This window comes from Muntiacus reevesi, chromosome 4 (assembly GCF_963930625.1).
Source record: "Muntiacus reevesi chromosome 4, mMunRee1.1, whole genome shotgun sequence".
Taxonomy (NCBI): domain Eukaryota; kingdom Metazoa; phylum Chordata; class Mammalia; order Artiodactyla; family Cervidae; genus Muntiacus; species Muntiacus reevesi.
In genome coordinates this window covers 102,438,294-102,458,365 of record NC_089252.1, presented here as the reverse complement: position 1 = coordinate 102,458,365, position 20,072 = coordinate 102,438,294, and the positions used below count along the sequence as shown (strand labels likewise).

At 44.2% G+C, this 20,072-nt stretch overlaps 1 protein-coding gene across 5 annotated transcripts in view; it reads right to left on the bottom strand.

Annotated features, from left to right (window-relative positions):
* Nucleotides 1-20,072, bottom strand: part of ARHGEF3 (Rho guanine nucleotide exchange factor 3) — a 308,227-nt gene that overhangs the window by 35,850 nt on the left and 252,305 nt on the right. For all 5 annotated transcript variants that reach the window (XM_065933449.1, XM_065933447.1, XM_065933448.1 and 2 more), the window contains one exon: nucleotides 6,872-6,979. In XM_065933449.1, coding sequence (XP_065789521.1) covers nucleotides 6,872-6,979 — 108 coding nt within the window. The remainder of the gene's footprint in view (nucleotides 1-6,871; nucleotides 6,980-20,072) is intronic.

The window sequence follows — 20,072 nt, the reverse complement described above, 5'->3', positions numbered from 1 at the left end:
TCTTCACTGGGCACCATAAAGAAATGACTTCTGCACAATAACACTAAAGGTAAAATATTCCACAGGCTGAAATGGAATGATGACTCTCGCTACCACATAAGCAAACAAAGCATAAGGAACAGCAGTGAGGTAGGATGCTCCAGACTGAAAATCTGGTTATTACTTTTAGATCCTGGCAAGCTGCAGGCTTTCTTAGGACCAAACTGACTTTATAAAAGCCTACCACAGCAGACACATTGCCAAACCCTACAGAATCCAGCTCTAGCATGACTGGCTGTATGACCTTGGGCACATTCAGGTTTTTTCCCTATAAAGTCCTGATGAAACCTACCCTGCAGAGTTGAAAATGAGACTATGAATATAAAGGACCTTGCACAGAACTTGGCTCATTGTAAATACCAAACTAATGAAAGATAGGACGAAATGTAAAATGACAAGCTTGAAATTGTAATAGTCAACTATTACGATAGTCAAACTGTTATTCCAGGAACAGCAGAAACTCAGGGGTTCCCTTTAACATGGAATACAAGTTAGTCCTCAGCTACATTCTTCCTTCCAGACAGGCAATTTGGTTTCTGCTTTTCTTCCCACACTTCTTCCTCAAACCTCATATGTCCTTTCTCCCTTTTACCCTCATCATCTCTGAGCCATTTCAGACCCAACAGGAGCCCCTGCACCCTTGCTCAAAGAGGGAAAGAAATATGACTATGAGTTTAGAATTAGTATGTGAGAACATGGAGAAGCAATTCTGGCCAAGACAGATATACATCAAAAGTAGAGGCTTGATGCTCAATGTCACTAATTATCAGAGAAATACAAATCAAAACTATCACGAGGTATTACCTCTCACTAGTCAGAATGGCCATCATCAAATTGTCTACAAACAATAAATGCTGGAGAGAGTGTGGAGAAAAGGGAACCCATCTATATCACTAATGGGAACTAAAAAGAGAACCACTGTACGATCTAGCAATCCCACTCCTGGGCAAACTCTCAGAGAAAACCAGAATTCGAAAAGATTCATTCACCCCAATGTTCATTGCAGCACTATTTACAATAGCCAAAACATGGAAGCAACCTAAATGTCCATCAACAAAGGAATGAATACAGAAGATGTGGTACATTTATACAATGAAATATTACTCAGCCATAAAAAGAATAAAATAATGCCATCTGCAACACCATGGATGGATTTAAGTCAGAGTGAGAAAGACAAATATATGATATCACTTATATGTGGAATCTTAAAAAAAATGATACAAATGAGCTTATTTACAAAACAGAAACAGATTTATAGAATTCAAAAACAAACTTATGGTTACAAAGGGGAAATGTGGGGGTAGGGGACAGGGATAAATTAGGAGTTAGGGATTAACATACACACATGACTACATATAAAATAATCAGCAAGGATCTACTATATAGCACAGGAGATTCTACTCAACATTCTATAATAACCTACATGGGAAAAGAATCTGAAAAAGAATGGATATATGTACATGTCTGACTGAATCACGCTGTCGTACACCTGAAACTGACACAGAAATGTAAATCAACTACACTCCTATATAAAAAAAAAAAAACAGAGGTTTAACAGTGATATCAGATGACTCAGATTTGTGATTTTCTATAATGGCAGAAAAATGCAAATTACTGAAATGTTCAGCGATAGAAGGGTGATTGAATAAACACACATCCTTTTGATAAAACACTATATGAACCCATCATCTCTTAAAACTAGAGATAATGAAAAATGTTTAATGACAAGAAAAAAGGTCCTTATACCATGAGTTACTTTATGCGGTTAAGACAAAAGCAAGTTAAAAATAGTAGGATTATCATTTTGTTTTTAAAAAGTACAAATGCAAGTATATATTAATAGTAAAAGAAAAGACTGCCCGAGTATATACCAAAATATTAATAAGTTTTTTGGTGATGGGAAGATGGGACTACAAGAACTTTTATTCCCTTTTCTGACTATGATGTTATATAATCAGAAAAAAAAAAAAAGCAAAATAGAAGGCACTTTAAAAAATAGGAGAAATGTCATTAAAAAATTCAACATAAGTACTTATTGATATAAAATATTTACAGCATAAATATCCATTAATAGAAGACTGGTTATATAAAATAAATCACATCATGTTGAAGTAATATATAGTCAATTAAGATCATATTTTCTAACTGTGATATAACATTTCCCTTAAGCCGTAATAGAACTTTCATCTAGCTAAGTGACAAAGGGAGGGGGAAGAGAAGAGATGAACAAGAAACAGCAGGTAAAATGCACGAAAAGACAAAACAAAAGAAAATCCAATACAAAAAGCATTAAAAGAAGTAAATAGAAATATTTAACTTTAGTAAAAGGTACAAAACCTTCAGGAGATGAAGAGGAACCTTTATACACCTAACTGTGCAGCTTGGAAATATGTGAAGCAAAGATCAATAGAGATGCAAGAGAAACTGGTCATCCACAGACCCTGGGGGTGGCAAGGGGGAAGTATAAATCCAAAGGTAAACAGATAACACAAAGATAAGGCTGGCAGACTGTGAGTAACCCCAAATTAGGCTCAGAGTGTTTAAGCTTCATAGACCTAGAATAACACTGAAAGGAAATTATAAAATATTAACAGGGGTTGTTTGGGAGTGGAATCTTTCTCTTTCCTCTTTCCTGTATTTTTCCATAATGAACACCCACTTTTACAAGGGAAAAGAAACACAGTTCAAAGGAAACAGAGGGCTCAGTTGCTGTGTAGGGGAACACAGCATCCATTGCACGCCCGGGACTCGGCCCAGACGAGTCCACCAGCCACGCAGCTGTGACGGGGAGGCGGCCTCGGCGAGCGACTGACCCGCCAAGGCAGCTCGCCTCCAAGGCAGCTCGCCTCCCGCCTTCCTCACTGCACACGAGGAGTGAGGGCACACACGCCCCCTCCAGAGCGGGGCAGTCCAGGGAGGGCATTTACAGGCACATAGGGATCCGGATGTCTGGGCTCCAGTCGACCAGCAGCGCTAACCTCCCCGGGCAGAAGCGGATGCAGCGCCATGCAGTCGGCGCTCCCTCTCCGACCTCCACAAATGCCGCCTTTGTGCTGGGGCCCAAGACCCGGGTCCACAGGGGCACGGGGTGGGGGTAGGGAGGAGGCCACAGAGAACAAGTCCTGCAGTGTCTTCCTGAACTGTGGCTCCAAGGACCACTTAGGTTTGCGACACGGCCCTTAACCTTTTTGGAAGAAGCTGCCAGCCCCGAGCTCTCCTGACGCCCTCCTGGGAAGCCAGAGAGAGGCCTGCTCAGTGTTCTGTTCCTGTGCAGTCACTCAGTCGTGTCTGCCTCTTCTCGACCCCACCGACTGCAGCACGCCAGGCTTCCCTGTCTATCACCATCTCCCGGAGTTTGTTCAAACTCATGTCCGTTGAGTCGGTGATGCCATCCAACCACCTCATCCTCTGCTGCCCTCTTCTCCTTCTGCCTTCAATCTTTCCCAGCATCAGGGTCTAAGTGTTCTACTATTGATTAAAGCATTGAGTCTGGGCCTAAGTCATCTCTTCTCCTACGATAAAAGGAATGTACCCTGAGAGGCCGAATGAGTATCTCTAAAGGCCAGGAGCCAGGGGCAAGGATACTGCCACAGAGAAGCAAGCTGCTCCATTCCAGCACTGTGCTGTTTCAGGAAGTTAGAGAAAAGAACACACACATATGGGTAAGGAATGAATGACTGCTGAGAGGTTTGGAGCTGCCCTGTGGCTTCTTTTTCTGTCTCTCCCATTTTAGAAGGGGCATCAGGACCACCAGAGGCAGAATGAGGAAGGTTGTGAAGTTGGCACAATGAGTACTCCCTTTAGGGCCCCCTCCCCCATCCTCCCTGCTCCTCAGGCTACATCAACATCTATCCCGCTCTAGCTGGGGAAGGAAGCAATAAAGCCAGGAGGCAATTATTGGGATGCTAGGACTGAAAGTAATTCTGCAGAATTTGCACTGCATGTGCCAAGGTGACTTACAGGGAGATAGGTGGGGGCAAGAGGGCATACTCCAAGCTTTGCAGACCATCCTGCAAAGGAGGCTGTCTAACTCTGCATACAACCTCAGGGGCGTATTTCCATTTATTGACCCCCACCAAAGACACACTCACAACATAAAGACACTGTCCAAGTTCTCTCTGTGTTTGTGGACATAACCATTATGAATCATTATTCTGTTTCTGTCTGGTTGTTTCTGCCCAATAAACAGAACCTGGGATTAGCTCTTTATCCTGGTATTTTAAACAAGTTAAAAATTATTTTGCCAAAAAAAATCTTTGAGGTTTTAGAAACCAATATCCACATGTCAGATCCAGCCCCTCAAGTCTGGCCTCAGTCTGTTGGATTTCAGACATGGCTCGACTTCTCTTTGCCCCAGTGCTCTAGGTCAGGGCAAATTTGCAAAGTGATTAAATATTTCCTGCAGTGTTCCCTGTGTGGGATCTGTGTAGGGTAGAAATAAGAAAAAAAAATGAAAGGTTTCCTGGGGAGCCAAAGGAAAGATTTTGAAGGAATGACAATGGAAGATGCACTTTGGGTTGTGGCTGGGCTGCGGTGAGGAGGCATAGGGAGCGCTCTCCCGGGAACCGTGAGCACGAATGTGGAGCCTGCAGGCCAGGCAAGCTGATGACGCTGAAGGAAGAGGCCAGGTGTTGGGAGCATAGCTGGGAGAAGTGGGGACATCAGTAGGTGAATGCTGACTGGCTACTCAGGTACGGCTCATAAGTCCCATGTGAGAACACAGGCCCAGCACTGCTAGGCGTTCCAATTCCTCAAAAGAAGCCAGAAGTTCAGACAGTTACGAGGACTCTTTTGATTTCTAAATGTGAGCTCAAAACAACATGCAGCCAAACAAAACACAACCGAGGGCCGGATGACCAGAAGGCAGCCCTATCAAGGATGTAAGTGGCATGAAGGTTGGGGTAGAGCCCGCCTAAACACTTGTGGAGTGAGCAAGGCCCTTCCTGGGGCACAGGGTGGACTGTCCTTGGAGAGACAAGGGGAAGAGATGGTGAGCAACACGGAGACTGTAATCAAGGGAGGAAGTAACTCCGGTGACCTCGAGCCACCACCACTGAGATGGAAAGGAAAGGGTGAAATGGCAATCGACAGGCTGAAGAATTTTTGAAAAGCAGAACTCAGTGAAAGGCCAGATGTGCGGGGCTAGGGCGGTGATGAATCTTCCAGGGGAAGCCTGTGATGAACTTGGCCAGAGGGCTGAGAGACTGGTCGCCAGGGAGAGAAGGTAAACACATTTTTCTTCATGAGCTTCAAAGCCCTTCATCTGGCTCCCCAGGATGACCTTATTTATTTTTTTTCCCTCCTCTGTTCTCCCACAAAGGGGATCAGGGGATAGCCAGGAGCCCAGAGGTTCCAGCACAGAGCCAAGCCTATAGCTAATGAGATGAGGTATTCATTCAGGAGAAATATTAGCAGAGCTAAGAGAGGAATGCGCAGGGCAGGCGACGAGCACTGAAGGTGGACAGGAAAGAGGAGGGAAGAGTTTCGGCTGCTTGGTGTGGCACCAAGGACAGGAGCGGTGAGGGAGACTTCAAACAGCTCTCAAATCGTTGGTGTTCATAGCTTGGGACATGCCTTGGGTGCTGGCCCACAACTTCCTTAATGACTCAGAAAGTGAAAATAAAAAATATCGCTAAGCAAAAGTATTCAGGACACATAAGGAACTGAAGGACTCAAGTCTACTCAGCTGAAGAAGGTGAGCCTTTTCATGATATGAAAAGGATTTTTATCATACTGGGTGCCCAAGGCCTTTGGAGAAAGGGAAAAAAACAAAAAAAGCTCAATTTTCACTTTAAAAGATAAACTTTATCAGGAGTTTATGAACAAGAACTACAACTACCTGTTAACCAAAGAATTTTTACAGTAGCTAATATTTACACCTCAGCTGGTTAGGAAGTCAGTGATTACGAACCAAGGGCCAAGCAACCATGCTAGGTCCTCTAAATGTACTACCTCTTAAGTCTTTACAGTGATTCTCTAGAGGAGCTGGCAGCACCATCCCCAGTGTATCCACATGGAATAATGCAAGACCTAGAGAGGTGTGGCGTTACCCGCTCAAGGGGATAAACTCTTTGAGGGACAGAGTCAAGGCCAGAAGTGAGATACTTCTACTCCCAGGCCCTTTTCCTCAGTCAGGGAGCAACAAACATTTTCTCTAACGGGTCCAATAGTAAATATTTTTGGTGTTGTGGGCAATATGGTTGGGGTCACAACTACTTGACTCTGCCTTTGTAGGGTCATGGCAGCTACCGACAACACGTTGACATTTAGGCACGCCTGTGTGCCCGCACAACTTCAGCTACAGACACTGCAATTTCCAATCATCTTCATGGGTTATGAAATATTCCTCTTTGGATTGTTTTTCCGCAGCCAATTTAAAAAGCAGAAATCATTCTCAGCTCCAGGGCCATAAGAAATGAGCGGGTGGACTGAGTTTCTCCTCATATGCTGCTAGGCTCTAAGCCACTCGTCGAAGCCACTAGGCTCTCTTACCTTCCATCTGAGGTCAGGTGCTGGTCTCCTTGGGAGGCCCATAGATATTTTAGGACCAAATGGATACCTATGAAAGTACATCTGGATGGGTTCTCTGAAACAGAACTGTGAGCAAAGACCCAACAGAGATGATGCCTCCAGTTACACCTTGGAAGACTCTGTCTGACACCAACTTTAAAACATCTCTTTCTCTTTCAGTCTGATCACTTGCTCTCTTCTACTCAAATAATAAGCATTGATTTAGGTCAGACTGAAACCAGGGGAGGTTCTGGTTGGACAGAGGTGTCTCTTCCCACACAACAGGGTTTTTTTTGCAAACATGAGCCCACCGTGTCCTTACCTGCAGGGTTTGGCTGAAGCGCTTTAACGGCGTGGCCTTCACAGGTGGGATGAGGTTGGCAAGGGATGTGACTCTGGAAAGAGGTTTGACTCGTTTATTACTAGGCTCCTAGGGTTAAAAAAAAAAAAAAGGAAACTGTCAAGGTCAATTCCAAAGAGAATGTAACTCCACCACACAGTCATGTCTCACTCCATGAGCTGCCGGCTGCATACCACTCTGTAGAATGGAAATGGTACCCATCTCATTCCTGCTGTGTGAAGGTGTCTGGTGAGCCAGGGAAGGGTAAATAGTCGGGGTGGGGTGAGGGGGGAATGCAGTCAACAGAGGCAGTGTCTGAGCAGACAGCAAATAGACAAATTCCTTCATCCCAACAGTGTCTGCCGGCTTTTAAATCAGAGGCTCCCACTTAGGAGAGTCACTCTCTCCAACCCCTCCTGCAGACAAAAGCTGCCTCCAATTTCCCATCCAATGACCTTGTCGGGCGGTTGTCTTTTGATGCTTCTGGTTTCATCTTTTTAAAAAACCTTTTCTCCACCTTGCCTGAAGCCACTGTCCAAATTTCTAATATGCAATGGCTTTTCTAAAGCACAGAGACTGACTCTTTCTTTTAGTACATCAAATTAAAAAAAAACATTTTAAAGAAGTTATTCTATTACTAGGCTGTTAAGAAAGACTCTTTGTACCTACAGTATATTTGAAATGCACATATTAATACTTATAACAACTAGACAGCAAAAAGAAAATATACAGAGAGAAAACCCTACCATGAGCACTAGTTTTTATACTATACCTAGCCACAAGTTATGAAAATTATCACCACATAAAACATGCGCAAATCCGCAAGTTACCCCAAACCAAACTGATGGGTGGGGGAGCCTACCTAAACCAATGACTCTACAGATTACAGTTACATAAATAAAAACAAGAGGCTGTGGATGAGAGAGGGCTGACAGACAAAACACTTGACAAAGAGAACAGTTACCCTTGTCTTCCTAAGCTCCATCTGACCTGCAGGAGATGCTGGACAGCACATGAAGACACCAAATTTTGATGGAAAAAGCCACACCTGCCAGTGGTTGTGGTGAAACTCAACCATTTCCAGAGGGAGCCTCAAGGTGTTCATCTTTCTTTTTCAGCCACTGCCTTCAAAGTTTTGAGAGTTAAGATTCTCCAGAATATCCCTGCAAGGTGTTTTGAACATAGTAGGTGCTTGGAAAAATCTTGAGTGAATCTGGAGTTCTGCTGAGACACTCTCATGTCATTTTATGCCCTTGACAGCCTTAGAAAACAGAAGATTCCTCTGAAACAGACCAGACCCAACCTTTCTGGCAAACAGAAAAAATTTAAAGGCTGTTTAAAAAGCACAAAACAATTGCACGATGTAGCCAGGAGTGACTTCATGGTTCCTCAAAGCAAATACTTTTCCAAGACGGAGAATGCATCCGAGCTGCTGGGGACTTCTCTAGTCTCTTGGCATGCTGAGCTGAACAGACAGAAGGCAACTCTCCGAACACCAGGAAGGCTTAGTTCCAAAATGCAAAGGATGAATCTCTCAACACAAGAGGTATCATATTATAATTACGTAAATGCTGAAGACAAAGTCTGATTGCCCCTCTGTTCCCAGGTGACGGTGCCCTTCAAGGATGCTCCCTGTCCAGTGCCTGGCTCCTGAGTATCTGTCACCAGAGGAGGATTTTTAAAATATTTTTTACGTCAGAGCTGCACCACCAGCAGGCTTACTGAATAGACACACACACACACACACACACACACACACACACACACATGCACGCACAGTCTCTTGAGCATCCCCTGAATTTTTCTAAATGGCTCCTGCTTTGGCTGGAAATGCCAGAGTTTTGATATACCACCTTTGGTAGCACAAACTGCATTGCAGCAAGTGAGAAGAAGAGGGCTTTCCTAGGGGAACAGGATGTGGTCTCATTTACTTCTGCCATGTACCTCAGAGCCTGTTGACTCCCAGGTCTCTGATTTATTAATGGCTAAAGCTCCGAGGTCACATGTTCCATATCAAATTGGAGAGGTTGAAGGACAAACGCCAACTGGGTTATCTTGCTTTAAAAACAGAGCAGGGAGCCTTGTGTGCTTGGCGGGATGAGGGAAGATTCGGCTTTGTTTCACTTGCTGTGTCATTTTTCTAAGGCTCCGCTGACTCTGCTGCCCATTTTACATGAGCCGGTCAGCTGTGTGTTTTCTGCACTGCTGTAAGGGGAATGCACAGTGCAAATGTCGGCCCCTCTGCAGCTTGTGCCCAGTGTTGCTACATGAGATTGTAATTAAAACTCCTTTCCGAAGGCTTCACCCATTTGGAAGTAAACTCTGGGCTGCTCTCTGGCAATGTGACATTCCCAAGTAATGAAAAATCGAAACAGAAACCATTGCTGCACGATGTACTTGATCCCGCAAAGTGGGCAGGTGCAATTTCAAACCAGAACATTTACAGGTTATTAGATCTATGGAGAAGGCTTTATGCCTGACCCACAAGAGTGAAGTATGAAAAAAAAAAAATAAAAAAAAAAAAAAGAGTGAAGTATGAATTATGGTGTTCTCCTTGAGGGCTTCAGTGAGAATAGGAGATTAAAAACATTCTTGGCCTAATTTGATTTTTCTTTTCCATTTACTCAGTATGTCTCCAGCTACATTTTTACCACTGTCTAAAAAGAGCCCTCAGGGAAAATGTTTCCAGATTCCAGTTAAATAGCTGTACTGAGAACCAGCAAATACAATTCCAGGGATGCTTTTAGGCTTTATAGAGAGATGACAGAACACAACCTGCAGAAGCTCCCTAATCCAACAACTCAGCTGCCAAACGAAGCTGGGCAAGATTACTGCTAAACCCACTTTCAAGGGCAGACTATACCCTCACCCTGCAATTTTAAGACAGAACAGGAGGGCATCTCACTAAAGAGGTTAAAAGAAAAGTAAGCAAAAAAGAAAAATGCAGTGTGGGCAGTATTTCTTGAATAACAGACTTGTTGCATGCTTTCCATATCTCACACCTTTTTTTTTTCTTATCTTATCGCACTGGCTAGGACTATCTGTATGTTGTTGATTACAAGCTGAGAGAGTGGGTACCACATTCTAATTCCTAATTATTAAGTAATTATTATGAAGGTTTCATCATTAAGTATTCTACTTGCTAAGCGCATGGAAGAGATACCCTTTATCAAGTAAGGCAGTTCCTTTCCATGCTAAGTTTGCTGTGAATTTTTATCATGAATGAGTACTGACTTTTATCAAATATTTTCTCTTTATCTTTCTAGAGGACAAGGAAGGGGGAAAAAAGACGGAAGAGGGTGGGAAGAAGGGAAGGAGAGGATGAAGAAAGACATACAGGCCATATTTTTCATAAAGGAATTGATTCAGCAATTTTAAAAGTCTCTTGTGCTTGAATTACAAACAAAAGAGAATAAAGCACTGCATGTAATTTTATTTTTAATGTGAGATTTCATTAAATATATTTTAATAATCCTTCCCTAGGGGATACAGTTTTTTGTCCTTTCCTCATTTTTCCCTCTAAGAGATAAAAGCCAAAGCACAACATATGCAATGTAAGAAAATGCCTATCATATCAATATAATTTGGCACTATTTTTATTCCTCCAAAAAAAGGTTCCATTCTAACAGACACAGCATACAGGAAACCACTCACTCTCCCTACACCTCACTTTTGCGGCCAGAGTGGGGTTGGAGAACAGTGGAAGGGTCTTCCACATCACCTCTGAAGCTTCCCTGACACTCTGGTTTTACTGAGCCACACACATGGCCCAGAAGGGGCCAGATATGCAGCCTTTAATGTGGAACTGACCACTCCTCTGCAGGGCAACACTGCCCGTGGATGCTCCACCTCTGGCCGGGAGCTAGGCAGAGGTGAGAAGCAACTGTGCTAGCAGCTGCTTCTGCCCATGAGTTGATGGAGTAATTTTTTATTTTTTAAATGTCTTTCAAATGTTTGGAAACACCAGGAATCCTTTCTGGGGCTCCATCTGTGAGACAGGAGACGTGCTGGGAATTGCACACCCAGGCATCTTGTGTCACCCACCCTGAACCCTCTAGGAGGCGTTCATCATCCTCATGTTTTAAACAGGATGTTTTGATCTGTGAGTGATGGAAAAGCTCTAGCAGTATTAACTAAGAATAATGAGTGCATAGTTATTGCAGGGACTCTTCTCTATGCTTTACAGATAATTAGTAATTTATTTCCCCTAACATCTCTGCAAAAGTGAAAGTCACTCAGTTATGTCTGACTCTTTGAGACCCCATGGACTGTCCATGGAATTCTCCAGGCCAGAATACTAGAGTGGGCAGCCTTTTCCTTCTCCAGGGGATTTTCCCAGCCCAGGGGTTGAACCCAGGTCTCCTGTATGGCAGGCAGATTCTTTACCAGCTGAGTCACAACGGAAGCCCAAGAACACTGGAGAGGGTAGCCTATCCCTTCTCCAGGAGATCTTCCTGACCCAGGAATCGAACCGGAGTCTCCTGCACTGCAGGCAGATTCTTTACCAACTGACCTATCAGGGAAGCCCAACATCTCTGCAAGGTAGCCACTATTGTGATCATCATTTTAAAGACAGGGAAAGCAAAATAATAATAATAATAATAATAATAATAAAATAAAGACAGGGAAAGCTGAAAAAAAAGATGGCTAGGATTTAAATGTAGGCAGGCTAACAGAGCCCATGCCCTACTTTAGGGTTTGGTGATGTTTTTCAGTGAGGGGACAGATGGCTAAACGTTTCAGACTTTGAGGGCTGTCTAGCCTCTGTCACAACTATTCATCTCTACCATCAGCCATAAACAGTATGTAAATAAGTGAATGTGGCTGTGTTCCATTAAGCTTTCATTTATAGACACTAAAATTCAAATTTCATATAATTTTCACATGTCCCAAAGTATTATCCTTCTGCCTTTTTCAACCATTAAAAAATAGAGAAACCGTTCTTGAGGGCCTGAAGTCCCCTCTTTTTCCCCCTGTTCATTAGAAAAAGGAATATGAGTTTTGTTGGAGATTCTCCAATTTTCAATCAAGTATTTTGCTCAGTAGAGGACACTACAGAAGATTTTAGAAATTTTTTAAAATTTTAATTGGAGGCTAATTACTTTAAAATATTGTGGTGGTTTTGCCATATATTCACATGAATCAGCCATGTGTGTACATGTGTTCCCCATCTGAACGTCCCTCCCAACTTCCCTCCCCACCCCATCCCTCAGGGTCATGCCAGTGCACCCGCCCTGAGCACCCTGCCTCATGCATCGAACCTAGACTGGCGCTCTATTTCACATATGATAATATACATGTTTCAATCCTAATCTCTCAAATCATCCCACCCTCGCCTTCTCCCACAGAGTCCAACAGACTGTTCTTTACATCTGTGTCTCTTTTGCTGTTTCATATATAAGGGTCATTATTACCATCTTTCTAAATTCCATATATATGTGTTAATATACTGTGTTGGTGTTTTTCTTTCTGACTTACTCCACTTTAAATAATAGGCTCCAGTTTCATCCACCTCATTAGAACTGATTCAAATGTATTCTTTTTAATGGCTGAGTAATATTCCATTGTGTATATGTACCACAACTTCCTTATCCATTCATCTGCCAATGGACATCTAGGTGCTTCCATGTCCTGGCTATTGTAGACAGTGCTGCGATGAACATTGGGGTGCACGTGTCTCTTTCAATTCTGGTTTCCTCGGTGTGTATGCCCAGGAGTGGGATTGCTGGGTCATATGGCAGTTCTATTTCCAGTTTTTTAAGGAATCTCTACACTTTCTCCATAGTGGCTGTACTAGTTTGCATTTCTACCAACAGTGTAAGAGGGTTCCTTTTTTCTCCACACCCTCTCCAGCATTTATTGTTTATAGACTTTTTGACAGCAGCCATTCTGACCGGCGTGAGATGGTACCCATTGTGATTTTGATTTGCATTTCTCTGATAATGAGTGATGTTGAGCATCTTTTTGTGTGTTTGTTAGTCATTTGTATGTAGAAGATTCTAGAAAATTAATTTCCAAAACACTGTTTTCTAACAGTATCTTTAATACACCAGGCAACATTTACAATGTTTTGATCCTGAGCTCTACATCCAAGTACTACTGAGTTAAAAATCAGGGTTAGAAATCTGTTTAAAAAAAAAAAAAACTGATTTTTTTAAGATGGGGGGGGCAATACTATGTCATGCCACTGAAACAAATAGCTTAAGGGCCATTGGAAGTGGACCGTATTTGGTGCAGGGGCCAGAGCTGGCTGACCACTGCCCTGTACCACTGCTGGTCTCATATGGGTTATGTCCTGGGCCAGTGGTCTTCAGCCTCAGCCTTCTGCTGAGACATACCCAGAGATGACACTCCTGAGCAGGGCGTCTCTCACAGGCACACTCAGATTGTCTTCAGGCTCTGCCAGACAGCACAGGCTCAATTTGCACCCCTTCCTTGCAGCTGGGAACGCAGGGTCCTCTCCTGGGAAGCAGAGGGTATCTCTGACTCACCTTTTCTGTGAGTGAACACTATCCTACTACATTTTATCCTCTTAGCTTTCCAAACAAATTATCCTGAACATAACACAAACTTTCCTGGACCATTAATACCATGAAATAAGAGACATAAAAAGTTATGACACTTGGGATCTGCTTCAAGGCGATACGGGGCCAGGGAAAGGGTCTGTGTAGGAAATGGCATAGATTCCAGGTTTTGTTAGAGTTCAGTTGCTCAGTTGTGTCTGACTCTTTGTGTGGCAACTGGCAAATCTAGGGGCCAATCCTAGATTGGCGAAGGGTGTAGTATGCTCAGTCCTGCCTCTGGAGCCTGGCCAAAATGCCCCATAATACAAAGATTGACTTCAATGGACAGAAAACAGTTTTGCAGATGTACTAGGGAAAACTGTCCCGGAGCAGACAGGTGCCGGAGATTTTTACTTTACTTGTTAGTGAGGGTCTGTCTAGTGAGAAAGTATACTGAGGAGGCAGACATCTAGAACTGGACGTAAGTAGAAGAAACCTAGTAAAATGAGAAAAAAAAAAAAAAAAAAACCACTACCGAATTTAAACAACTCTCAGCTGCTATAGGCCAGAATAGAACCAGATCCAGGAGGCTGGGAAACTGAGAACAGAGAGAGATACCTTGAAACATTTAAACCTAAAGGTAGGACACCCCATGGAGAGGCACCAACATGGCTGTCAAGATTCCGTGAAGTCTGTTTGATTACTGACTGGGCTACTGTTTGTTCTCATTAAGAAACCCATTGACTTGCATGAAACAGGGCTCTCAAAGCCCAGAGGGTCGGGATGGGGAGGGAGGTGGGCAGGGGTTTCGGGATGGGGGACACATGTACACCCGTGGCTGGTTCATGTCAATGTATGGCAGAAACCACCACGATACTGTAAAGTAATTGGCCTCCAATTAAAATAAACAAATTGATTTTAAAACGAAAAAAAGAAAAGAAAAGAAACCCATCAACTGGCTGCTGATCACTCAACTCCACAACATAAAACAATCTGATAGAATCCAACTCTGATTTGTCTTAGAAATATAGAGAGAAAACACGGGTCATTCAAGATCAGGCTGCCCATCAGAAGAGACCTCTGTTCCACTGTATTGGTTTTAATTTGTGAAGGTGCTTTCCTTTCCCTACAACTGCCTCCTGAATCCACTCTTTTCTTTCATACAATAGCCCAGTCTTCCACTAAGAAGGCTGAGGGCTCCCCTCCTTACTGATCATCAGTTCCGATCGTTACAGTTGTCTCGACTTTACCACCGCTTTCCTTGTGGTTTACATTGTTTTACAGTTAATACCCAAGATTCTCACCCTTCAAAACTTCTAGGTCACCACAAATAAGAAATTCTTCTGTTCTCACTTCTTATGACACCTCCCGTTGCCAAGGCCGTCCCACCCTTTCATTTTATTTTGTCATCAAATCAGCATAGGAAGAGGCAAGGAAGAATGACCCTGCAGGAGTCAGAGGGAGCATGGCCCTACCAACACTGTGAGTTTTGACTTCAGTCTGCAGAACTGTAAGAAATAAATCTCCGTTGTTCTAAGCCTGCCTACTTGTGATACCCTGTTAGAGCAGCCACGCGGAAGGTATTTGCTGGAAAATTTCCTCCATGGTAAAGTTACTACTATTCCCTTTGTACACAGAAATGGAAGAGATCCTTTGGGACCATGTGCATCCTTTGAAACTCAGTTCTTCGAGTGTTCACCCAGCACATGCAAAGTGGTTTCACTCAAGTGTACAGACGTCACCCTTGAGGGGATGTCTCCTGGCTGAACAGGGAAAACCAGAAGGTTGATCCAGGCAGAGCACCCGAGAGAGTTCGCCCTGGGGGAGTGGGCAAGTAGGGGGCAGGCGACGAGGCCAGCAGGCAGGGCACAGTGGACCACAGGGGTGTGCGGGGCACAGAGGCACGGATGAGGAGGCCTTCCCAGAGCTGTCTGAGCGAGAGGGGCGGGGCTGTAGGAATGCGACAGGGAGCTTCTTCGGAGCCTGCAAGGGACTTCATCTTATTTCTTCCAAAGTAGAAAAAGACAGTAATGAAGTAATGGTTTCTGACTCCAAAATTTCCATTAAAAATTTTTGTTGCTGTTATTATGCTTTCTTTTCCCTGGCATGAAGCTAACTGACCTGGTATCATTTGTTACCAAAAGTTAAAAGGCAAATAATGAGGGCCAAATTCCAACGGAAACCTGGCTTCATTGATTAGGCCAAATGCATTTCAGAATTATTGGTTGCTAACCCACAAGGTGAGTAAAAAGTCTTCAGACAAGGATCTATAATTTTCCCTTAGAGACGATTATTGGTGATTTCAACAGATGGACCACAGGCTTTGTGGACACTGACAAACCACCGGGAACCTCTCTAGGAAGAACTCCTGACACCTTCCTCCAGGCTAATTGCAAAGGTGGAGGCCACACCCTTGTACTTACCTTGTCCAGATGCAAGTCTAGTTGCCTCACGCTGTGCACCAATGGAGATTACATTTCCCTTTTGATGAAACGGCCCAACTTTCTCTGCATCAGATGCTACAAGGAAAACATTCTAATTTCCTTCTTTAAAAGAAAAAAAAAGTGGTCTTTTTTTTTTTTTTTTTGGTTACTAAGGACTAAGCCTGAATAAATGAAATCTACAGGACACTCTCAGTTAGCTTAGTCTTACGGCCAAGTTGTAGACAGGGTGTTGCTGCATTTAGGATCTGATCATTTCTCCTGTCTTCCCTCATGGAAATGCTAAAAAGTACATGATGGAGACATCAGAAGGTGGTCTGGGCAAACTCACGAACTGAACCATTGACTCTCAGGGCTGTAAAACTGAACACATTGAGGATGGGGAGATGGTCCTTATTCCCTGTATGTCAAGTCAGTCAACACCTTGACTTCTGCTTGAGCCAGTCAGCACCTACAGCGTCTGGCCAAGGTCAGCCTGTGAAATGGTTTGCTTTTAGGGGAACCATGCATAAGGCAGAAGCCTGAGAGGGGGATGCTGGATTGAACTCTGACACTGCTGACATAAGCCTCTGAAAGTATGCTCAGTTCCAGCCCCAAACTCAGCTCCCATCAAACGCAAGTAAAAAAATGAGAAGAGAAAGAAGTCCCAGTTTATGACAATTTATGTGGTCATCCTGGCTTCATTTCCTCCAGGCTTCCCCTGCTTCCTTCAAGTTCAAAACACACACTGGCAAAAACACTATCACTCTTGAATGTTCGTATAAACTTAATGACAGAATGAAAGAAAGGAGAGTGTGCGGCGAGTTAGATGGATTTCATCCAGAGTACCCTGCAGGAGCAATTAATTTTACTGCAGACTCTGAGAGGGTTAATGTTCCTGGCACACCACTTCGTTTCTGAGAGAAGACCTCAAGCAAGCTATTATCTGTATCCCTCCCATTACTGTTGAATGTTTGCCCCCACACTGGAAAAGAAGCCTGTTCTTCTCTGCAATGGAGCTATTAATTTTTTTTCTAAATGACAGTCTATGGGATAAAGAAAAAGAAAACCAAAACAACATCTTGGAAAATAATTTAGTAAAATATGGACTCTCCAAGAGCTGTGTCGGGCATCAGCCTAGGTTACGAACAAAGTCTCTTAGCAGTGCCAGTAAAATAAAACAGAACCACTGTTTCAGACACCCTATTTTTGGCTAAGGTTTCACTCCTCAATTACTTTCAAAGTTATTCGTTTCAGTCAACATTATAAGGGTAAGTCAACATTTGTCCTGGCAGCAAGCCCAATTTTGTTATTTTATTAGTCTGCTACTAGTTAAATTGGCCCATGATTAAACACATCTAATAAATAGCCCCAGAAGATTGGAGTTTAGCAGAAAACCACATTCAAGTTCTCTTACACAGGATGTTACTATTATTTAACCTTGGGCAGAAGGAGACATGCACACCTTCACCTCGATAGGTTCTTTAAGCAAACGCCAGCCCACTGCCTGAAACTCATTTTGGTCATGCCCAGACATGGCACTGCAGACCTTCAGAGAAAGAGGAAGCTAAATATTTAGCTCTCTCTGCGGTCCCTGGCTTAACATACGCCTTCTGATCATCAAGCAAAGCCCTGACTCTGTCAAGGAGAAAGGGCCAGATGTTTAGAGCTGAAGCACTTCACGAGTCTGACCTGGAACAGCCTGAGAGCTGCCTGCAGACTTGAGCCTCTGTGGCCCTTACGGGGAAGCAAACCTTAGGCACAGATGTTTTCTCTTGATTGGCGTCAAGTTATGTCTTTTTGCCAAGCAGGCCGCAGAAGAAGTGTTCCCACACGTCTGGAAAATGGGGTCAGAGTCTCACATTACTGGTAGATGCCAACAAGTCCCCCGGAGGTGACATGGTGACCTAATTACAGCCACAGGCCTGGAGGAAGGCTCTGTGGTTCTGGGGTTTAAGTCAGTTGTTTCCTACTGACTTCTTGGAAGCCGTGGGGTGGGATATAAACTCTGTATTTGTTTATCTCTGTAAAAGGGATTCCCTGGCTTCCCCTTGGGCTGGGTTGAAGGTGTAGGGGGAGAAGAATGCACCGGGGATGCCAGCTCTGCTTCAGGGTTTGGAAACGGGTGTGTACAGACCTCAAGGGCACTTTAAGGACACCGGCTGAGGCTTCCTCCGTGTTTGAAGAATGAGCAGAAAGCCTCTGCTGCAAGTGACAAAGTTCTTATCACTCTGACGTCCTAAATGATTCTTTGCAAAGGTTCCAAGGGTAAAATATGAACCAACCTTTCTGGCCAGAGGACAGTGCCCTGTGAACTCCATACCTCCTGACTTCAGGCCAACAGTGTCACTTCCACAGGCTAGGTCTCATGCCCTGTGAAGTGGGGGGACTCTCCTACCGACCCACAGGTTGTGCTCTCGTTCACTCCCTGTAGCACTGGACTCTTCCCTGCCCAGGGACAGAGCTGCCACTCCAGCTCACTGCCACAGTCTCACCAATGACATGCTCTGCTCTCTGAGGACTCGGGCTGCTACGAGACCACATTTTGATTCCACATTCTTGCCTTCCCTTTCCTCCGGCAGTTTCATCATCTGCTTAGTCCAGCCCTTACTGGACACAGCAAAACTGGGAGTGGTTTGGCAAGATCCAAGGCTACATCCAAGTAGGAAAAAAAACATCAGCCGTGGAATCCCAAGATAAGAGCCTGAGGGGCTGAAGGGCATCCAAGTAGGGTGGGTCGTGAAGTCTACAAGGAACTCTGCCCAGCCTACCCCTCCCCAGCCCACACTGCTGAACTGTGGGCTAGAACAGCTGGTTTCCAATCTTGCCTGATCCCAGTACTATCTGGGATGAGGCAATGATAGGAATTCCGGGTGTTCAGGCCATGTCGGAGGTGTGAGGTAGAACTCCCAAAAACAACATGCTTCTTATGGCTTCCAGAAAGCACCAGGCACAGATCCACTGACCTGTTGTCTCTCTCTCTCATCCTCCTGTCATCCCTTGAATCTCAGCATTATCTTAGCTTCCCAGAAGAGGAAAAAGAAGCACAGAGATGGAAAAGGATGCACAGATCGCAATCTCAGTGTCCCAAAGGAAGCACAGCGTGTTCCAGCCGAATCTGAGATGAGCAAACATGTCACAGGCAAGCAACGCTGACAGCCGAGTCTGCCATCTGACTGAAGATGAGGTTGGGGTGAGGGATCCCAGATTCAGCTGCTAGGTGAAACCTAAAAGGAACATCCGACCGAGGGCCCTGGGTCTGCAGGAAAAGAACGTGGACCCCTCCTCTCTCTGCCTGGTCAGTTTCTGTTCTGGATGGGAAGCGATTGGGAGCAGTTTGCAAGCCTCACAGAGGTGTGACTTTCAGAGAGAAACAGAAGATGCAGTTACTGAGCTCCCTGGTAACCCTCTGCTGTCCCTCCGAGCACAATTATTCCTTCAAACCGTTTAGTCCCTGCTCATCCTAGGCGGCACATGCCTCCACTTGGAACCGGGGAACACTGCACTTGGGTGTTACAGAACAGCCTGCTCTCCACTGAGAACAGGATACACTGAAACCCGATCCTTCAAAGTGGACGCCACACTGACACCAGGGAGTGACTGAATTGGGAAAATAGTTTTTTTCTTAAAATTGAAAACTTTCCTGCTTTGGCTTTCAGCTGACATCTTACCACCCACCAAGCAATGGTTTATAGGAAAATAAGGTCCAGGAAACTGTGAGGTAGGTAAGCTATAATGGATTTGTACGGCCTCGCCATTGCTCCCACACTCCCCAAGTGGGCAGATGAATAGCTTCACAATGTTATTCCTTAGGAGGTGTGTATGTGTGTGTGTGTGTGTGTGTGTGTGTGTGTGTTGGTGCACACATGCAGAACACAAGACTGAACTTTGCTTGAGAGTTTTCCTTCTGTGACACGTTTTTAATGACAGGAATGAAATCATGCCCACTAACAATGTATTTTTCCAAAGGCTCATAACAAACCCTGGCTCCCACCGCTGTACACTTGCAACCTTGAAACACAGTGATTATGTGTTATTTCTAACTCTCAGCAATTAATATGCAACCAGCTGTATCATTATCTACAGTCTATTAAATTCAGAAGACTGTGCATTTGAAAAAGCCTGCATCACACTGACAAAAGAGGCAGAAACCTCAGAGCCCTAGCCCTGTTCCCCAGTCACACAGGGTTCATTTCAATTACAAAGACACATGAGGGCAAATGAATAAAAAAGGGCAGCTGACTTAAAAGAAGTAAATAC